The sequence below is a fragment of the Eulemur rufifrons genome, chromosome 30 (genome assembly GCF_041146395.1).
Source record: "Eulemur rufifrons isolate Redbay chromosome 30, OSU_ERuf_1, whole genome shotgun sequence".
In the NCBI taxonomy this organism is placed as follows: domain Eukaryota; kingdom Metazoa; phylum Chordata; class Mammalia; order Primates; family Lemuridae; genus Eulemur; species Eulemur rufifrons.
Window position 1 is genome coordinate 71,175,723 of NC_091012.1, and position 17,971 is coordinate 71,193,693.

At 35.3% G+C, this 17,971-nt stretch overlaps 1 protein-coding gene across 1 annotated transcript in view; it reads right to left on the minus strand.

Annotated features, from left to right (window-relative positions):
* DIAPH2 (diaphanous related formin 2) overlaps nt 1-17,971 on the minus strand; it is an 803,657-nt gene that overhangs the window by 425,263 nt on the left and 360,423 nt on the right. The window contains exon 20 of the mRNA XM_069462797.1: nt 358-459. Within this exon, the coding sequence (XP_069318898.1) occupies nt 358-459 (102 nt within the window). The remainder of the gene's footprint in view (nt 1-357; nt 460-17,971) is intronic.

The following is a 17,971-nucleotide window of genomic DNA, read 5'->3' on the forward strand; positions in this document are numbered from 1 at the left end:
TAATTTTGGGGGGCTGAATTCTAACACCAATATCTAAAGGAAAGAAAACATAGCCAATACAATACTGTATACTATTTTGCATATACTAGCAGAGTAAAAAATCTGCACTGTTATACAGATGATTCCATGAGATATCTTCAGGTATTCTGTGAATGTAAAAATTAATTTCATTTTTTTAATACCATGACAAATAATAAGTAAAAAAGGATTGTTTTCTGAGAGCCTACATCATATTAAATCATGTAGCTATACAGCAACAACAACAAAAAAATTCAACATTTGGAATGTCTTTCTTTTACTGTTTTTGAAAGTATTACCACCCAGCTGAGTTTATAGACCTTTATGCTCCATACATACCACAACTCCAAACTGTTCAGGCTCACAGAGGTCATCATATTCATTTTTAAGCTGTGCTAATTCATTGAGTACCTTCTGCTCAGGAAGATGTTTTACAAGGTTCTAAAAAGAAATAAAAGTGTAAAATTTTAGTGTTTTATTATTAGGATTTTTAAACAGACATTAACAATTATGAAAGCGTTTAACTAGGATAGTAAATTTCTGATTGTAGGTCTCTTATAGTACCAGTGTATCCTCCCCTACCCTCCAAAAACTGACCTAAAAATGAATTACAATGAAAGGTGAATAAAATGTATACACTTCTTTGGTATCTATGTAATATAGTACATAAATGTTGAATAAAAAGATTATATAGGAGTAAATGGCATTCCAAAATTGAGTAAACTTCTGGACCTTAAACACATACCATAATTTTTAAAGTTTATTTCTTATCACAATGATTAGTCAGTTAAACTGAAAACTGAAAGAACAAAAACATTATGTAGAATAAACCCATGAACAACAATACTAGAAAAGAAAATATGAACTTTACTACTTATAACTTTTTAAAACTTGGGACCATCTTAAATCTTATAAACCATACCTGGACTGTACAAAAATCTCTCATTATTTATAAAGTCTGTATTTAAGTACACAATGCATTCCTATTTTTAATGGAGAGTCAAACAAAAGTAATGAAATCTGATACATCCTCAAGTTTGATGCATGTTATGAACTGAAAGTTTGTGTCCTTCCAAAATTTACATTTTGAAATCCGCTTGGACCATCAGTGTGATGGTCTTTAACAGTGGGGCCTTTGGGAGGTAATTAGGTCATGAAGGGGGAGCCCTCATGAATGGGATTAGTGCCCTCTTAAAAAGAGTCCAGAGAGCTAGCTTTGTCTCTTTCCACCACGTGAATGTACAATGACAAGTCAGCAGTCTGCAACCTGGAAGAGGGCGCTCACCAGAACCTGACTATGCTGGCATCCTGAACTTGTACTTCCAGCCTCCAAAACAGTGAGGAATAAATTTGTTGTTTATAAGCTTCCCATGCTCTGGTACCTTGTTACAGCAGCCTGAAGTAAGACAAGGCCTAAGAGTATCAAAATTGATGAATTCATCTCAACCAAGTTTACACTGGACTTTGGTACAGTTTTAATTATCATTACATAAGTGGAAATAACATTTTGGGAACTCATATGGGATTTCAACAGACATATGAACGAGAAGAAAGCAGAAAACAAAGATTAAAGAAAGTAGGAGTGGCACAAAATGGCAGAGAAGGAAGCTCCAGGATTGGTCCCTCTATCAAATCAACCACTGAGCTAGAAAGATTCATTGGAATAAACTACTTGAGAACTCTGGAACCTGACTGGACACTTAAAACAACAAGGGGGTACTTGATGAAGGGAGATGCTGCTATTTTCCAGTAAGAGAATAAAGTGCATGAAATAGTCCTGGGAAGGGCAGGTTGATGTCAGGATAGGCAATGTGGATCTTGTTCTCCAAAAATTTGGGGTTGTACATTTTGGTTGGTTTGGAAATTCAACAAGAGACTAGTGCAGATGCTTGTCTTGGTTTCAACCCTCTTGTGTTACAGCAGCTAATGGTATCTAACGGAAGATTTAAATAGACAAAACACTTCCTCCCCCACCTTTTTGGAGTCCAATATATGAGAAAATCTGTCAAGTCACTGGCTGGCAGCACGGATAACAAAACACAAACTTGAATGACCACACACAACAAAAAATACATACTTTGCAAAAATTGTTTGGAAAAGTCATCAGTGGATGGCCAAAGCCCACAACAAACAAAAATCAGTGGTCTGTGAGGAGTAGCAGAATCAGATTCATAGAAAATTACATTATAATACTCAGAATGTCCAGTTCTCAATAACAGATTAAAAACATACAAATAAACAGGACCATAGGGCTCATGAAAAGAAAAAAAAAAAAGAATTTGGAAGATGTCAGTCCTGAAGAAGTCCAGACAATCAAAAACATTAAATCAGCTATCTTAAATATGTCCAATAAGTGAAAATGGGCAAACAACTAAAGGAAATTAGGAAAATAATATATGAACAGAATGAGCATATCAATAAAGAGATAGAAATTATAAAAAGGAATAGAGCTAAAATTATAGAAATGAAAAGTATAATAATTGAAATGGAAAATTCACTGGAGGGGTTCAACAGCATATTTGAGCAGGTAAAAGAAAAGATTAGTGAACCTGAAGATAAAGAAACTGAAATGATTAAGTCTGAGTTGCAGAAAGAAAAAAGAATGAAGAAAAATGAAATGAGCCTGAGGGACCTCATAAAGCATACCATAATGTTCATCATGGCATTCCCAGAAAAAGAAAAGAGAGGAAAAGGGACAGGAAAAAATTTGAAGAAACAACGGCTGAAACTTCCTAAATCTGATTTAAAACATGCATATGCATATCCAAGAAGCTCATCAACTCTGAGCCGTATAAACTCAAAGGGATCCACTCTGAGACATATTATAATCAATTTGTCAAAACCCCAAAACAAACAGAGAATTTTTAAAGTAGCAAGAGATAAGTGACTTGTCACATACAAGGGATTTTCAATAAGATTAATATCTGACTTCCCAACAGAAATCATGGCTAGTGGTATAGGTAGTCGAATAATATACATAAAGTCCTGAAAAAAAAAATTGTTGAATGAGAATTCTGTATCGAGCAAAGCTATCCTCCTTCAACAACAAAGGAGAAATTAGAACATTTCCAAATTGAAAGCAAAAACACAAAACAAAACCAACATAATTTATCACTAGTAAACCGGTCCTGCAAGAAACTCTAAAGGGATTCCTACGAGCCAAAATAAAAGGACACTAAACAATAACTCAAAGATAACCTAAGAAATAAGAACAAGTATAAAGAAGGTCATTAAATATGAAATGTCCAATTTTGAATCAAAAGTTTAGTTTATTGTATCTCAAAGAAGAAGCAATATAATTAATCAAAGTACGTGCCTAAACTATCGGCACGGTTTTGCCATCTTAACAGTAGCTTGTTTATGCCAGCAGCAAAGAAGCCTAGAGAGTGAGTGGCGTTGAGATTGCCAAAGGCGTTTTTCAAAGCTTCTTGAGAATTGAATATTTTTCCTTGCAAGAAGTGAGTCATTTCTTTAAATATAAATGGATTAAAAAATGACCCATCTATATGCAATCTATAAGAGATTCACTTTAGATACAAAGACACAAAGGGGTTGAAAACAAAAGGATGAAAAAGGATATCCATATAAATAGTAATCAAAAGAGCACTGGTGTTGCTATGTTTTTGTCATACAAAATAGACTTTAAGTCAAAAACAGTAATAAGAGACAAAGAAGAGGTAACCTTTATATATTGAAAAAAGGTTCAACCAATCCAGGAGGTATGATGATTATAAACATACCTAAGAACAGAGCGCCAAAATTGAAGGAAAAACGGACAGAATTGAAGGCAGAAAATATAGAGTTCCACTATAATAGAGAATTTAACACCCTACTATAGATAATAATAGAACTGGAATGAAAATTAATAAGTAAAGAGAAATTGAACAACACTATATGCCAATGAGACCTAACAGATATATACAAAGTATTCCACCCAACAACAGCAAAATGTATATTCTTCTCAAATGCACATAGAACATTTTCCAAGACAGACAATATGTCAGGCCACAAAAAACTTCATAATATATTTTAAACAAGTGAAATCATACAAAGTATCTTTTGTGACTGCAATGGAATGAAACTGGAAAGAAGTAACAGAAGAAAAAGTGGAAAATCCTCAATTATCTAGAAATCGATCAACATACCTTAAACAGCCAATGGGTCAAAGAAGGAATCACAAGGGAAATTAGAAAACACCTTGAGATGAATGAAAACAAAAGCACAACAAACTGAAATTTATGGAATGCAGTGAAGACAGTGCTAAGAGAGAAAATGACAGAGTAAATGCCCTCATTAAAGAAAAAGAAAGATCTCACATCAATAACCTAACTCTACATTTTAAAGAATTAGAAAAAGAAGAGCAAACTAAACCTAAAGCTAATAGTAGGAAGGAAATGATAAAGATTGGATATTAAAAAAATAGAAAATTTAAAACCGACAGAGAAAAATCAACAAAATCACAAGTTGGTTCTTTGAAAAGAAAAAAAAAAAAATAACAAACTTTCAGCTAGATTGACTAACGAAAAAGAGAGAAAACTCTAATAGCTAAAATCAGAAATAAAAGTAAGAACATTACTACTGATTTTATAGAAATAAAAAAGATTATAAGAGAATACTATGAACAATTATACATCAAAAAAATAGACAACTGAGAAGAAATGGACTAATTCTTAGAAACACACAAACTACTTAAATGGACTCAAGAAGAAATAGAAAGTCTGAATACACCTATAACAAGTAGGGAGATTGGATCAGTAATCAAAAATCTCCAAACAAAGAAAAGCCCAGGGCCCAGTGGCTTCACTGGTGAATTCTACGAAAACACTTAAAGAAGAATTAATACCAATCCTTCTCAACTATTCCAAAAAATGTAGAGGAGGGAATGGTTCCCAACTCATTCTATGAAGTCAGCATTACCCTGATAAGAAGGTTGGTCAAAGACACTACAAGAAAAGAAAACTACAGGCCAAGATCCCTTATGAACACAGATGTAAAATTTCTCAAAAAATACTAGCAAACTGAATTCAGCAGCATAATAAAAGGATTTTATATCATGACTAAGTGGGATTTATCCCCAGAATATAAGTGTGATTCAATATGCAAAACCAATATATAATATATAAAAAACAATCAATGTAATATACCATATTAATAGAATGAAGAATAAAACCACATGATCATTTTGATGCAAAAAAAGCATTTTACACAAATAAAATACCATTTCATGAGAAAAACACTATAAACTAGGAACAGAAGGAAGCTTTGTCAACATGATAAAGGTCATATATGAAAAACCCACAGCTAACATCATACTCAATGGTGAAAGACGGAAAGCTTATCTACTACGATAAACCAAGATAAGGATGCCTGCTTTCACCACTTATATCCATCATAGTTTTGGAAGTTGTAAAATCAGAGAAATTACGCAGATAAAGAAATTAAAGCCACCCAAATTGGAAAAGAAGCAGCAAAATTATTTCTGTTCACAAATGACATCACCTTATGTGTAGAAAACACTAAATAATCCACAAAAAAGCCTGCTAGAGCTAATAAATGAATTCAGGAAAGTTACAGGATATATACACAAAAATCAGTTACATTGCTGTGCACTAGCAATGAACATCTACAAAGGAGACTAAGAAAACAATTCCATTTACAACAGCATCAAAATAGCACCCACAATAAAATACGACTTCATACTTACTAGAATGACTATTTCCAAAAAAAAAAAAATGGAAAATAACAAGTGTTGGTATGTGGAAAAATAAGAATATTTGTGCATTGCTGCAGAGAACGTAAAATGGTGTAGCCACCGTGGAAAACAGTTTGGTGGTTCTTCAGAAATTAAACATAGAATTGCTACATCATCCCACATTTCACCCATAATATGATGATTATGTGTCAACTTGTCTGGGCCAAGAGATTCCCAGATTAAACATTATTTCTGATGTGTCTATGAGGGTGTTTCAGGATGAGATTAACATTTGAATTGGTAGACTCTGTGACCAAGATTGATTCCTCCCTCCCCCCTATGGTTGAGTACAAGGAAGAATTCACCCCTTTTGTTTCTTGCCTGTGTGTTTGACCTGGGACATTGATCTTTTCTTCTCCTGTCCTTGGACTGGAATTTATATCATTGGCTACCCTAGTTCTCAAGCCGTTAGACTCAGGACTCAGACTGGAATTATATCACTTCCTGGGTCCCTATCTTACAAATGGTAGAACATGAGACTTCTCAGTCTCCATAATGGAGTGAGCCAATTCCTCATAATAAATCAATCTATCAATCTCTCTGTTTACACACACACACACACACACACACACACACACACACATGTGCTTTTGGTTCTGTTTCTCTAGAGAACCCAAACACACCTAGGTATGTTAACAAAAAGAAGGAAAGACAGGGACTCAAACAGACATTGTATACAAATGTTCATAGCATCATTATTCAATATCCAGAAGGTGGAAACAACCTACTTGTCTTTCAACAGATGCACTGATAAAATGTGATATACACATACAATAGAATCTTATCGAGTCACAAAAGAATGAGGTTTTGACACATGCTACTATATAAACCTTGAAAATATTTTGCTTAGTGAAATAAGATAGGCACAGAACAAATATTGTATGATTCCACTTACACGAGCTATCTAGAGTAGGCAAATTTTTAGAGACAAAAAGTAGAATAGAGGTTATCAGGAGCTGGGGGAAGGAGGGTGTGAGGACTTATTGCTTAATGGGTATAGAATTTCTATTTGGGATGATGACAAAGTTCTGGGAATAGCGGTGATGGTTGCACAACAACGTAAGTGTACTTAAAGCTGCTTAATTATACACTTAAAAGTATATAATTTGGTAAACTGTATGTTACATATGTTTTTCCACAATTAAAAAGTAGGGTAGGCAACATATAGCTTAAGTGCCATGGTAAACAACTGTATCATATTCCGCTGTATGCCCTTTTGTTATCCCCATTTATCTTTTCTCTCCTCCCACTCAATTTTGCCTTTCCATTAAGCTCTAGGCCCTACAATGGCACCCATAGTCTAATTAATGAGACTCAAGTTTTAAGATATCGTGCCCTTTGACTTAAAAGGAATGCAAAAATGGATATAACCACATATACGTTTACTGAAATGAAATCAAGGGCATCCATTATTTTGCTTCATTAATATCATTTTTCCTTAGAAAATGAAAAGGTAAGTAAACACTAAGATATTACTTCCATTTTTTCCAGAATATTTTTGATGCATGGAAATTACTCAATTTTTTTTAAAAAAATTCTATTATTAATAATTTTTCTGTTAAGGTATCCTTGATTTTTTATGAAGTATGTTATTAAGAAAAACAGACACAGTTTGGTAACTTGAATAATTTTCACTACAGTGAAACTAAATTAGAAAAAATTAAGAACATTATTAAAATTATTTAAAACTGAATTCTGCATATTTAAAACTCCCCCTCTAAACCCTAAGTTTTAGCTGTGAAAATAAGTATTATGGAATGAATCAAGTCTAAAATAGAATTTTAGCTTGGAATGTGAAACTTTTGTTTATTTCTCTTCAAGCTATAGGTAACCTGTTAACTCATCTTCAGAATGTAGGCTCCTCAGTGGGAGGTGACATATCTTTTCTTTCTCTGTTCAGCTATATGAAATATTTAACACATTCAGTGGCCTTGGATGTATTCTGACTTTGGATACCGTTTCATGAGTGAGTTATAAGCTTATATAACTGCCACTGCTTAGTGAGTTCTCTTTGAAAATCAGGGTAGGAATAAAACTCACTCTCTCAAATGTGTGGCAGATGTAAGCCATTATAGCACATACTGCTTTAATGAGTCAATTACCTGTAGGACACCAGGTCATCAAAGCCAATGCCTAAAGATACCTGATTTTTGTACATTCATACATATGAAACACTGTAAACAAAGATGTAGTATGAGATAGGACAACAATCTCTTTGCATGCCCATAAATTCCTAAATAAAAGAGGAAGGCAGATGAGACAGAGAGGAGAGAGAGATGTGGCAGTATTCATTTGCCTCTACTCTCTACTCATCTAAAGCATATCAAGAAAGAAAATGGGGAAAATGTAGGGGTTCAAGGCACAGCTTGAGACTGATGCCAACAGTCCTAGGAATCAGCCTGAAGTCTATTCGTGTGGTAGGCTAAGGGGCCTCTTGGGAGAAAAATCTTCTAAAGGAAGGAAAGCCAGTAGCAAGCAGACAGGCTGAGCCCAGCAAGAAAGCATTCCATTTGAAAAGGGGTGGGGTGATTCTGAGTGCAGCATATTTGTTTCTTGGATTTGTTTCCAGGCCCAACCTACTCATCCTCAGCATGCTCAGATGTCTGAGTGCTGTGGAAAGGAGAGCTGTATAAAGAGCCCTGCTGTGATACCCCTCTAATCAAGTATATTTAAAAGGAGAGAGGGGAAGAACACCCTACACCCTTGGCACCTAGAGAGCTTCAGTACACCACTAGCCGTGTCCCATGGGAAACTCTTCTCCTCTCCCCACACACAGTTGTCCCTACGGGAGTGGTTCAAAACAGGAAACAAGGAAAATCACCTGCAGCTGCTACATGGAAGCTGACAAAATTCATCTGAGGAATGTGTAAGCTATTCCCTGAAACCTTCAGAAACAGATAATGTAGGGGCTTTTGAAGAGAGTTAGGGTCCTGCAACAGCAGCTAGGAGCAAGAACAAGAAAAATATAGATGAACGGATGTGGATCAGGCCAGACCTATAAAATTCATATTGACCAAGGACTCAGTACTCTAAAAAATTAAAATAACTTTTGAATTGAGTGCTTCATTGACACTACAACTACTTCTGTTCTGTAAACAAACTGCAAAGGTGAGCTGATAGTTCAGACACTCTCTACACTCGTGACAAGTGAAAAGCTCTTCACAGTAGTGGAGACTAGAAACGATAAATTTTTAAATCCAACAGAGTTGGACAAACTACCAGTTGATAGGCAAATATCCTGGAAACTTACAAGGCACTAGCCCTTCCATTTCTCCCTCCCCCTGCTGCTGCTTCCTACTGAGCATCTTTTTTTCCCAAATACTTCAGGATTTGTGTTTAAAAGATCAATTCTGGGTCAGTATAAAAGTTTCATCCTAGAAAATGTCAATGAGCTGAAGCTCATGAAGAAAACAACAAAGGAGAAAGCAGTATCTATGTCACCAATTGAGCAGATTTTTCTTCATCTTTTACGCATCACAAATTCACTTTCTGATGACTGTCAGTGTTATCTGAAGGAATTTCTCCTAACACACCACAGGCTTTTAACTACTTTTTACATTTCTGCAATTACTCTATAATATTTCCAAAACTTTATTTCCTTTAAATGTTAATTGCACACTTAAAGGTTAGTTAAGTAAAAGTATTGAACCATAATGCCCTTTCCTTCTTGCAAAAACATAACCTTTCTTTTTTGTCTTATATCTCATTAAGTCACTTTAGTAGTAGGAGAGCCTACTTAGGTTCACTTTGATTAAAGCTATCCTTTTCCACATAAATGTATTGGGGGCCAATATTTCTCTTTTAAAAATTTAATTATATATTATATATATGAAATATGTAACAGTATTATTTTAACTTATATTGAAAAATGTATATATTTTAATCCAGATAAGAAACGTTTCCCTCAAAGTCTTGGCTAAATCTCTATCATCTTACCACACTCCTCCCCTATTTTGCTTGGTCAGAAAACTCACTTCCTTAACTTTGATAATGTGATATGCCATGTTTTTCAACACTTTCTTATGGTATATGGCTTAAATCAGTGTGTGTGTATGTGTGTATATTTAATGTTCATGTGTTCTTATTCTTTTCTTTGAGTTAAGTGGCAAACACTTTGATGCCAGGTCCTGGTTCTACACTTACGTTGGGTTACATTCATCTAGTCAGTCAATATATACTGGCTGCCTACTCTGTGCTTGCCGCCACTTTAGCCACTGGAGATTTTGCCCTCACGAAGATTACAGGCCCAAAAGGGTGAGTACGCTCCTGTTTACATAGTAGAACCACAATCAACATACGCCTGACAATAATTTGTATTCCATTTGATCCAAAATATATTTCTTGTCAGTTGGTGATGGTATAATCCTCAACTTTTGATTTAAAATTCCTAATATTTCTTTAAGTCTCAAATGAGACTCCAAGAGTCAACACACTGAAGTGTGTTAAAATGCTAATTAATTGGTCAAAAGCATTTAAGGGGAGCTTTTTGAGCATTCTACATGGAGCCACTACTTTCAAAAAACACTGGTTGATAAAAAAATACACAAGCATAGAAAATCTGATGAGAAAATTCCCAACCTTAGAGTATCAATCGTGTCTTACAAATAGGCAGGCTTTTATAGGTTTCCTATTGAATCTTTAATGTGGCCCAGGTAGGGAAACTTTTCCTAAAGAAATTATTCAAAAGTCTGAGACTTAATGCAGATTATACTCAGTGCCACAGAGTTTCATCCACTCTCCCAGGATCAATATCACCTCAGTGCTAATAATGTCAAATGAACATCTCCAGCCCTGACTACTCTTATTCATCCTCAAGCTCCATGTTTCCGACATTCCCACCCAGATGGCCCATCATTAACTCAAGTTGAACAGATGTAAAGAAGAACTCATCCACACTCTGACCCCTCATCCCGAGCCTTTATCAGCTTCTCCTAATGGCCCCATTCTGCCAACAGGACTGGCATCCACTACATCTTCTAGGCTTTCAAACTGGCAATTATCTTTCAGTTACAAATTCTGACAATTCTTTCTGGTAAAATCTCTTTCAGGTTCAACCCTTCCTTTACATTCCACAGCCAAAAATCTGAGCTAGGGAAATCACATGGTATCTAAACATTTCCTAATTTAAGTTCAATTAAATTCTTTAAAGGGTTCTAGCTCTGTACTAAGTGGATTAGTGAAGATCACAGATATATTTATAACTCCCATACTCATAAAAGGAAAAATTGTGAGTACTTTGTACATAAAAAATTCAACTCCCATTAATGTCATGATCCTATTTGCAGAAGAAATGTATTGCTTTCTAAATAATTTATGATTTGCAATTAATCTAAAAGATAATTATGAAAAGTATTCCTTTGATGCTAATTATCTTTTGTTTATGTCCTACTTTATACTCTGAAACAAAAATTGTAAGTGATATTAAACCTAAAAGGCAATTTTAAGCATTAAAAAATATAGAACATATGGAACAAATTACTCACTAAGGGTATGGAATAGCACATGAGGTGTGTGCACCCATGTCTAAATATAATATATTCTTTCTAAGTATAATACAAATGGTATATCCACATTATTAATATTCTTTTACAAATTACATATCTTTCATGTATTTTAAATTAACATAGTTCAGATAAAACATAAAATATATTCTCATTATAAGAGGCCAAAATGATATTATCAGATATATAACAGAATCGATTTTTAATAGACAAAATAGGTTGACAGATGTACAATATCCTGTTTATACTATACTTTAATCAGAGATCACCTCATCATGGCCATGGCAAACTGACACAAATGAATGCAAGCATTCATTACTATAAAATATTATATGTAGATACTTCCAAAGCTGAATCCTACTCCAACTTTGAAGACTCTATAGGATAACTGTAGAGTTTGAAGATTGTTAACAGTTTATAAGCCTTGAAATAAGAATGATGCAATGCCCATTATGTGGATTACTCTGACAAACTATCTGAAAATTTCATCCACTATGCAAGAAATATATGTTAATGCCACGCCCAATCATTCACTTATAAATATTTATTTATTTATTTATTTTGAGGCAGAGTCTCAGTTTGTTTCCCAGGTATCAGGGCAGTGGCATCATCATATGTCACTGTAACCTCAAACTCCAGGGCTTAAGCGATCCTCCTGCATCAAGCTTCCAAAATGCTAGGATTGCAGATGTGAGCCACTGCACCCAGCCTTTAATTTCCCTTTTCGAAGTCAGTGTTTCTCTTCCATGATTTTTGTTTGGGCACATAAAACTGTGCAATTCTATGTAGACTATGAAAATTAGCATACTAATAGAATGCCCATATAGTTAAATGCAACACGGTACATGAGAATGCCACTTTTTTTTTTTTTTTTTGAGACAGAGTCTCACTCTGTTGCCCGGGCTAGAGTGCCGTGGCATCAGCCTAGCTCACAGCAACCTCCAACTCCTGGGCTCAAGCGATCCTCCTGCCTCAGCCTCCCGAGTAGCTGGGACTACAGGCATGCGCCACCATGGCCGGCTAATTTTTTCTATATGTATTTTTAGCTGTCCATATAATTTCTTTCTATTTTTAGTAGAGATGGGGTCTCGCTCTTGCTCAGGCTGGTCTTGAACTCCTGAGCTCAAACAATCCGCCCGCCTCGGCCTCCCAGAGTGCTAGGATTACAGACGTGAGCCACTGAGCCCAGCCTGAGAATGCCATTATTTCTATGCAGATCCAAAGATAGAAACACTTCATTGTCTAGGAAGACAATCAACACACACACACACACACACACACACACACGAGTTTGCTTCCATTCTGAAGATCATTATAGTATTACGTAAATCATTCCAATTAGTTCAAAAGATTTGTAATGGGAAACTGCCAAACATGATGATTGGCTATCATTAAGTTTTTACTGCTATGTTTTCAGTTAAGTACTACTTACAGATGCCTGCAACCTAAACAATTGTAAAAATATAGTTTTCCTGTAAAAAAATACAAAATCAAAATGGAGCATCCATAATACCCTGGACATTTTGATACATCAGGTGTCAACTGACACATTTTCTGTTTAAGCAGAAACAATACTTGTCATCTGCAGAGTTTTAAATACACTAGCCTGAATATGATGGCAGATTAGCAGTACCTAATGTTTCTGCCAACTTCCCAATAAGAGTCATAGAGATACTTTAGAAAAGACTTGTGCTTCTAGCACCATAGTTGAATAGGTATTCTGTGGGACTGTCAATTTACAGAACACCTAAACTACAGAATAAAATTCTTTAAAAATATCTTTAGAGGAAAAGCTAAGCCGGTTAGAAATTAAGGAAGTATTCTCGTTACCCACTCTCCCATGTCCCAAGGGAAAAAAATAAAAAAGAAAGCACTAATCCAGAGACATAACCAAATATTGAAGGCCAAGACTGTCCTAAGAACATCTACCAGTCTCTAGTGGTCCAGAGCTTTAGCTAAAATGTGCCTCCCACATAGGATAGTGCACAAATACTGGACCTTTCACAAGATGAGAGAGCAAATTAAGTTCCTTATGTAAAAGTACTCCAAAAGTTATATCCCCAGGAGAGGAGTTATCTTGGAAAAAACACAAAGTCCAAGGAAAAGCAGAGGAAAACAGTAAAGAATTTTTTCTGCTTTCGCTTTGACTATGGGAATGGAGGTCAGGGTATTCTCTACCGGAAACTTCTAACCACAAGGCAGCCCCCATGCAAACTTTAGGTCAGAATTTAAAATACCTAGTTGTCTGAAAAATATGCTGAGAATTTAAAGTGATTATTCTTTGGTAGTGCTATCAGATATCTAGCAATACTCCATGCAAATTTCAAAGAAGGAAAATACCTTTAAACTCCAGATTCAAGGTATTTTCATGTATTATACAAGGTTATTTTCACATACTATACAAGGCGGGCTTGGTAAATATGAATTACCGGCTGTGATGAACCCGTAATTTAAGTAGGACTCTTGGCATTTTCTTTTAAATTCAGCTTTCACTTTGTTGGCAGTCTTAGAGTCTCCTGCTGTCTCATCATTGGGTCTTTCCCCCTTTTCAAAGAAGCTCTCCAGCAATGTTTGTTTTTTTACTCATGTTTGCTAGGGTTAGCTTGTGGGCCTACCAAAACTGTGACTGAGACAAGTGTGCAGTGTGGGAAAGAGGCAAGGACGGAAGTGATAAATAAAATAATGAAGCACAGACTAAAATAAGTATCAGATTCTAACTTAAATCCTGCCACCAGATGCAGCTGTACAATTGAAGTACATCAACTCACTTGCCACTATAAACCCTGTCATCAGATGCAGCTTAATTGTCACTTGTCACTCACTGATAGGGTTTTGATATGAGTCTGTAAGCAATTGATTTATTATGGTCTCTATGCAGTCAAACCTCTCTGCTATTGATAATCTGTATTTGCAGCTGCTCCCCAGTGTTGCATCACTGCCTCAGCTCTGCCTCAGATCATCAGGAATTAGATTCTCATAAGGAGCGGGCAACCTAGATCCCTTGCAATTGCAGTTTACAGTAGGGTCCGTGCTCCTATGAGAATCTAATGCCCCTACTGATCTGATAGGAGGTGGAGCCTATGCGGTGATGTGAATGATGAGGAGTGGCTGTAAATACAAATTAAGCTTCACTTGCTCACCTGCTGCTCACCTCCTGCTGTGTGGTCGGTTCCTAACAGGCTGTGGACCAGTACCGATCTGTGGCCCAGGGCTTGGAGACAGCAGATCTAGATAATGACACTTCACATTTGCAACATATAGAAATATAGAAATACTCCTCAGTCTGCCTTTCCTCTGAATGCTAAGTAATAACCCAAGGTTTAAATTCATCTATTTCAAATCTGTTTTGTTTTTCTTTTTAATTTTTTTTCATAGCTACACATGACTAGTTTATTGAAGACAGAAAATCTAAAAATTACTATCAGTCTAGCAATGAACTATTGAAATCAATCTTGTTTGGGGCCTATTTTGATGCATTTTTTTGTTGAAAAACATTAATCACTTATTTCACTATAATGTTAAAACATTTGGGGAAAGAAGGTTTTCAGACAATTTTTTGAACAATGAAAGAACATAAACAAGTCAATAATTATGTTATATATAAAATACAGCAAATAATAAATGCCTGGTATTTCCTAAATTTTGAAGTACAAATGTTGGGATGAAAACCAGAACAAAACAATGGAGAGGAGATTAATAGTGAATTTTTTTAATACAAAAATTAAATGACTTTCCTTTCTAAAAATATTCCTTTCAACAGAAGCCAAACTTTTTCTACTTTTATTTATGTTATAGTGAGAAAAAGACTTGGAATTATCTTCCTCCTGGGGTACAAACAGTTTGCATCCAAACAAATGACTGTCTTCTAGAAGTTGTTTGCAAATCTGAATATATTTTGTCAGAAATGTAAGGAGAGGGACCTGGAGGCCAAGGAGCTACTGTTTTGTTTTTTAAGGAAAAATAAGTTTTGGCTTCTTGTGGACCCTTTCTAAATATCCTATACATTTTCACATGGAGAATGGTCAATTGAGTTTTAAAAGAATGAGATAAGAGAAAATTAGATGATCCTGAACAACTCTTACACTTAGATATTCATTTGTACCACAAGCTGAGGGAAGCTAGTCAAACAGAAACTGAAGAAATCTTACAACAAATTATAAATCTAGTTTTGTTTGAAATATTTCCCCCTTGAAGCAATATTCAAATTATCTATGAAAATAACCCATCAAAATGTATTCAGCCTGGGGCACTGAGTTTCTAACAAATACACAGCCAATAAACAGTCTTCCCTGCAATGCTCAAAAATTGATTGTTTTCCCACCTAGCAATATGTGTTCATGTTTACTTATAAGCATTCATCGAGTAACCTCTATCAGCACTCTACCATCAGTTGCAAAGCAACGGGATAAATCATAGGTAGAAAGGACCTGGAACACATGCAAATGTCAAATTTCACACACAGGAAAGATTATAAATTAACATATATAAGACAGTATATCAATATATAGTGGCCAAATATGTTTGTTACCCCATGACTGGTTTTATATTGGTCAAGAAGAGTTTATCTTGGCTTTACTTCAGATGTAGTCCCACTCAAGCAGTCACTCCTAAGTGACTGCTCACTCTGTTATCAACTAGTCACCCATCCTCTGAAAGCATGCTCTCTTGATGACAGTTAACCTGTTGACCCTTCTGAGAAGATCTGGGAATGATGGGCATAAAATCAGATAAGAGGAGTCCATATGTTCAGGATCTAAGAAAAATACATGGTAAATATTGCCAAACTCCCCTTTAGGTAAACTCAATCCTTCTCTAAACCTGTGACTTTTGGACCTTCTCTGTCCAAAAAGTATACCTTCACATTACAAGCATCCTATTTAGCACCTGCTGTCTTTATACCACTTTAAATGTTCTTCACGGATTTAGGGGACCCAATAACAAACGCTTCCCTATCTGGGGTGCCGCTCATCACCAACAGAAAATCTCTTCATCTGGAAGTAGCCACGCTTTTGTTTTGAAAATTATATACAACATGGAACTTACATAAACTGAACTTAGCAGCTGTTCCCTTTGGATCTAGTGTGCCAAAGATATTGACTGAGTGAATTTAGGCTAATGAAAACCACCAATATCCCCTACCCCACAGGCAGCTGAGGCCCAGGGAAACTGTGTAGATGAAGACAGGTTTTACTTTTCAGTGCTTAAGAACTTTAAGAGACGTCATCTATGACAGAAGTATTTAGGACTGGAAGAAACATTCAGCACTAATCATGACCTTACGTAAATATTGCCTTGCTAATGTATGGATTCCTTATGCTTACTTTCATAGAGACCTTTGATTCAAGAAAGGAAGTTGGGACGATTCTTATAATTCTCAGAAATCCTTGAGAGATAAAACAGGTCTAAACAGTCAATAAGGGGAAATCCATAAGAGAGCCCAATGCTTAAATATAGCCTTATGGAGAGAGATAGTCTAATAGGCTCAAAATATCTAATTTAAAATACAATGAAATTACATGATATTATAACAGTTATCATATAAACAGAACACTATATCATGTATCTGACTGATTCTACAAGCAACTAAAAAGAATAGCCAAAGAATGCTTATGATAGTATTCAGAATGTCCAGCATCATATGGAAAGATCATTTTAAAAAACCATTGCAAAACTTACGAATAATATAGTAGAGATTAGCAGATGAAGAATGGACAGAATGTTCAGCACGGTATAGACACTAGGGAGTATTTCCAGGAGAAAGTGGGCTTTAAGTCATTTTTGAAAGATATGAAGGGCACACAAAGGATGGAAGGACGTGTGCAAAGGCATGGAGAAGAGCAAACCCAAGTCAAGTACAGACTATTCAAAGCCAAGGCTTTGAAAAATAAACCAAATCATTGATATTTGGCTAGAGATTCATTAAAATACTTAAAAACAAAATAAAACACGTGGCAATCACTGCTTTCCCTTCCTAAGAAAGAAAATGAATTGACAAAGGAAAAAGAAAGCCCAGTTGAATCAAGTAAGATGCACTAGATTGGAGACGGTCTAGAGACAAAAAGACCAGTGAGGAAATAATAATAGTAAAACCATTTGAGTGATGAAGGATTAGTCTACTGCTATGGGAATGGGAGATATGAGTCAATCTCAAATCTTCAGTGAAAGGATCAGTAAGAATGCAAGATGAACTGGGATGAGTCTCAGGTAGGGACAAAAAAAAGAAAACAGGTGAAATCAATTCCAGGAGATAAGGAATATAGGCCTTTATTTGGCAGAAGGAGCAAGAATACGAGTTCTATTTGGGATGTTCTTTCAAGTAACAGTTGAGTGTTCAAGTGGTGAATTAATTATCTCAAGAGAAATGGCCAGAAAAGGTGAGAGGTTATGGCTAAATATATAATATACCTAAGAGATGCATCTATACTTGTATTCTATTTGTTTAGCATTTTACAGTTTGCAAGTATTTTTCCCATATGTTTCTATTTAATTTTTATAATAACCCAGATTTATAAGTATACATTTCTCCGCATATATAGGCAAGAAATTTAAGGCTAAAAGAGGAAAAGTGACTTGCCAAAGGTCATATAGGGAATAAGTAACTGAAACCCCAAATAATTTTTTTTCTCCAACACTGAGAGCACTATTTTAAGTATCAACCACTGAAGAATAGAGACTCCAAGAAGACAATGCAGCAATTGCA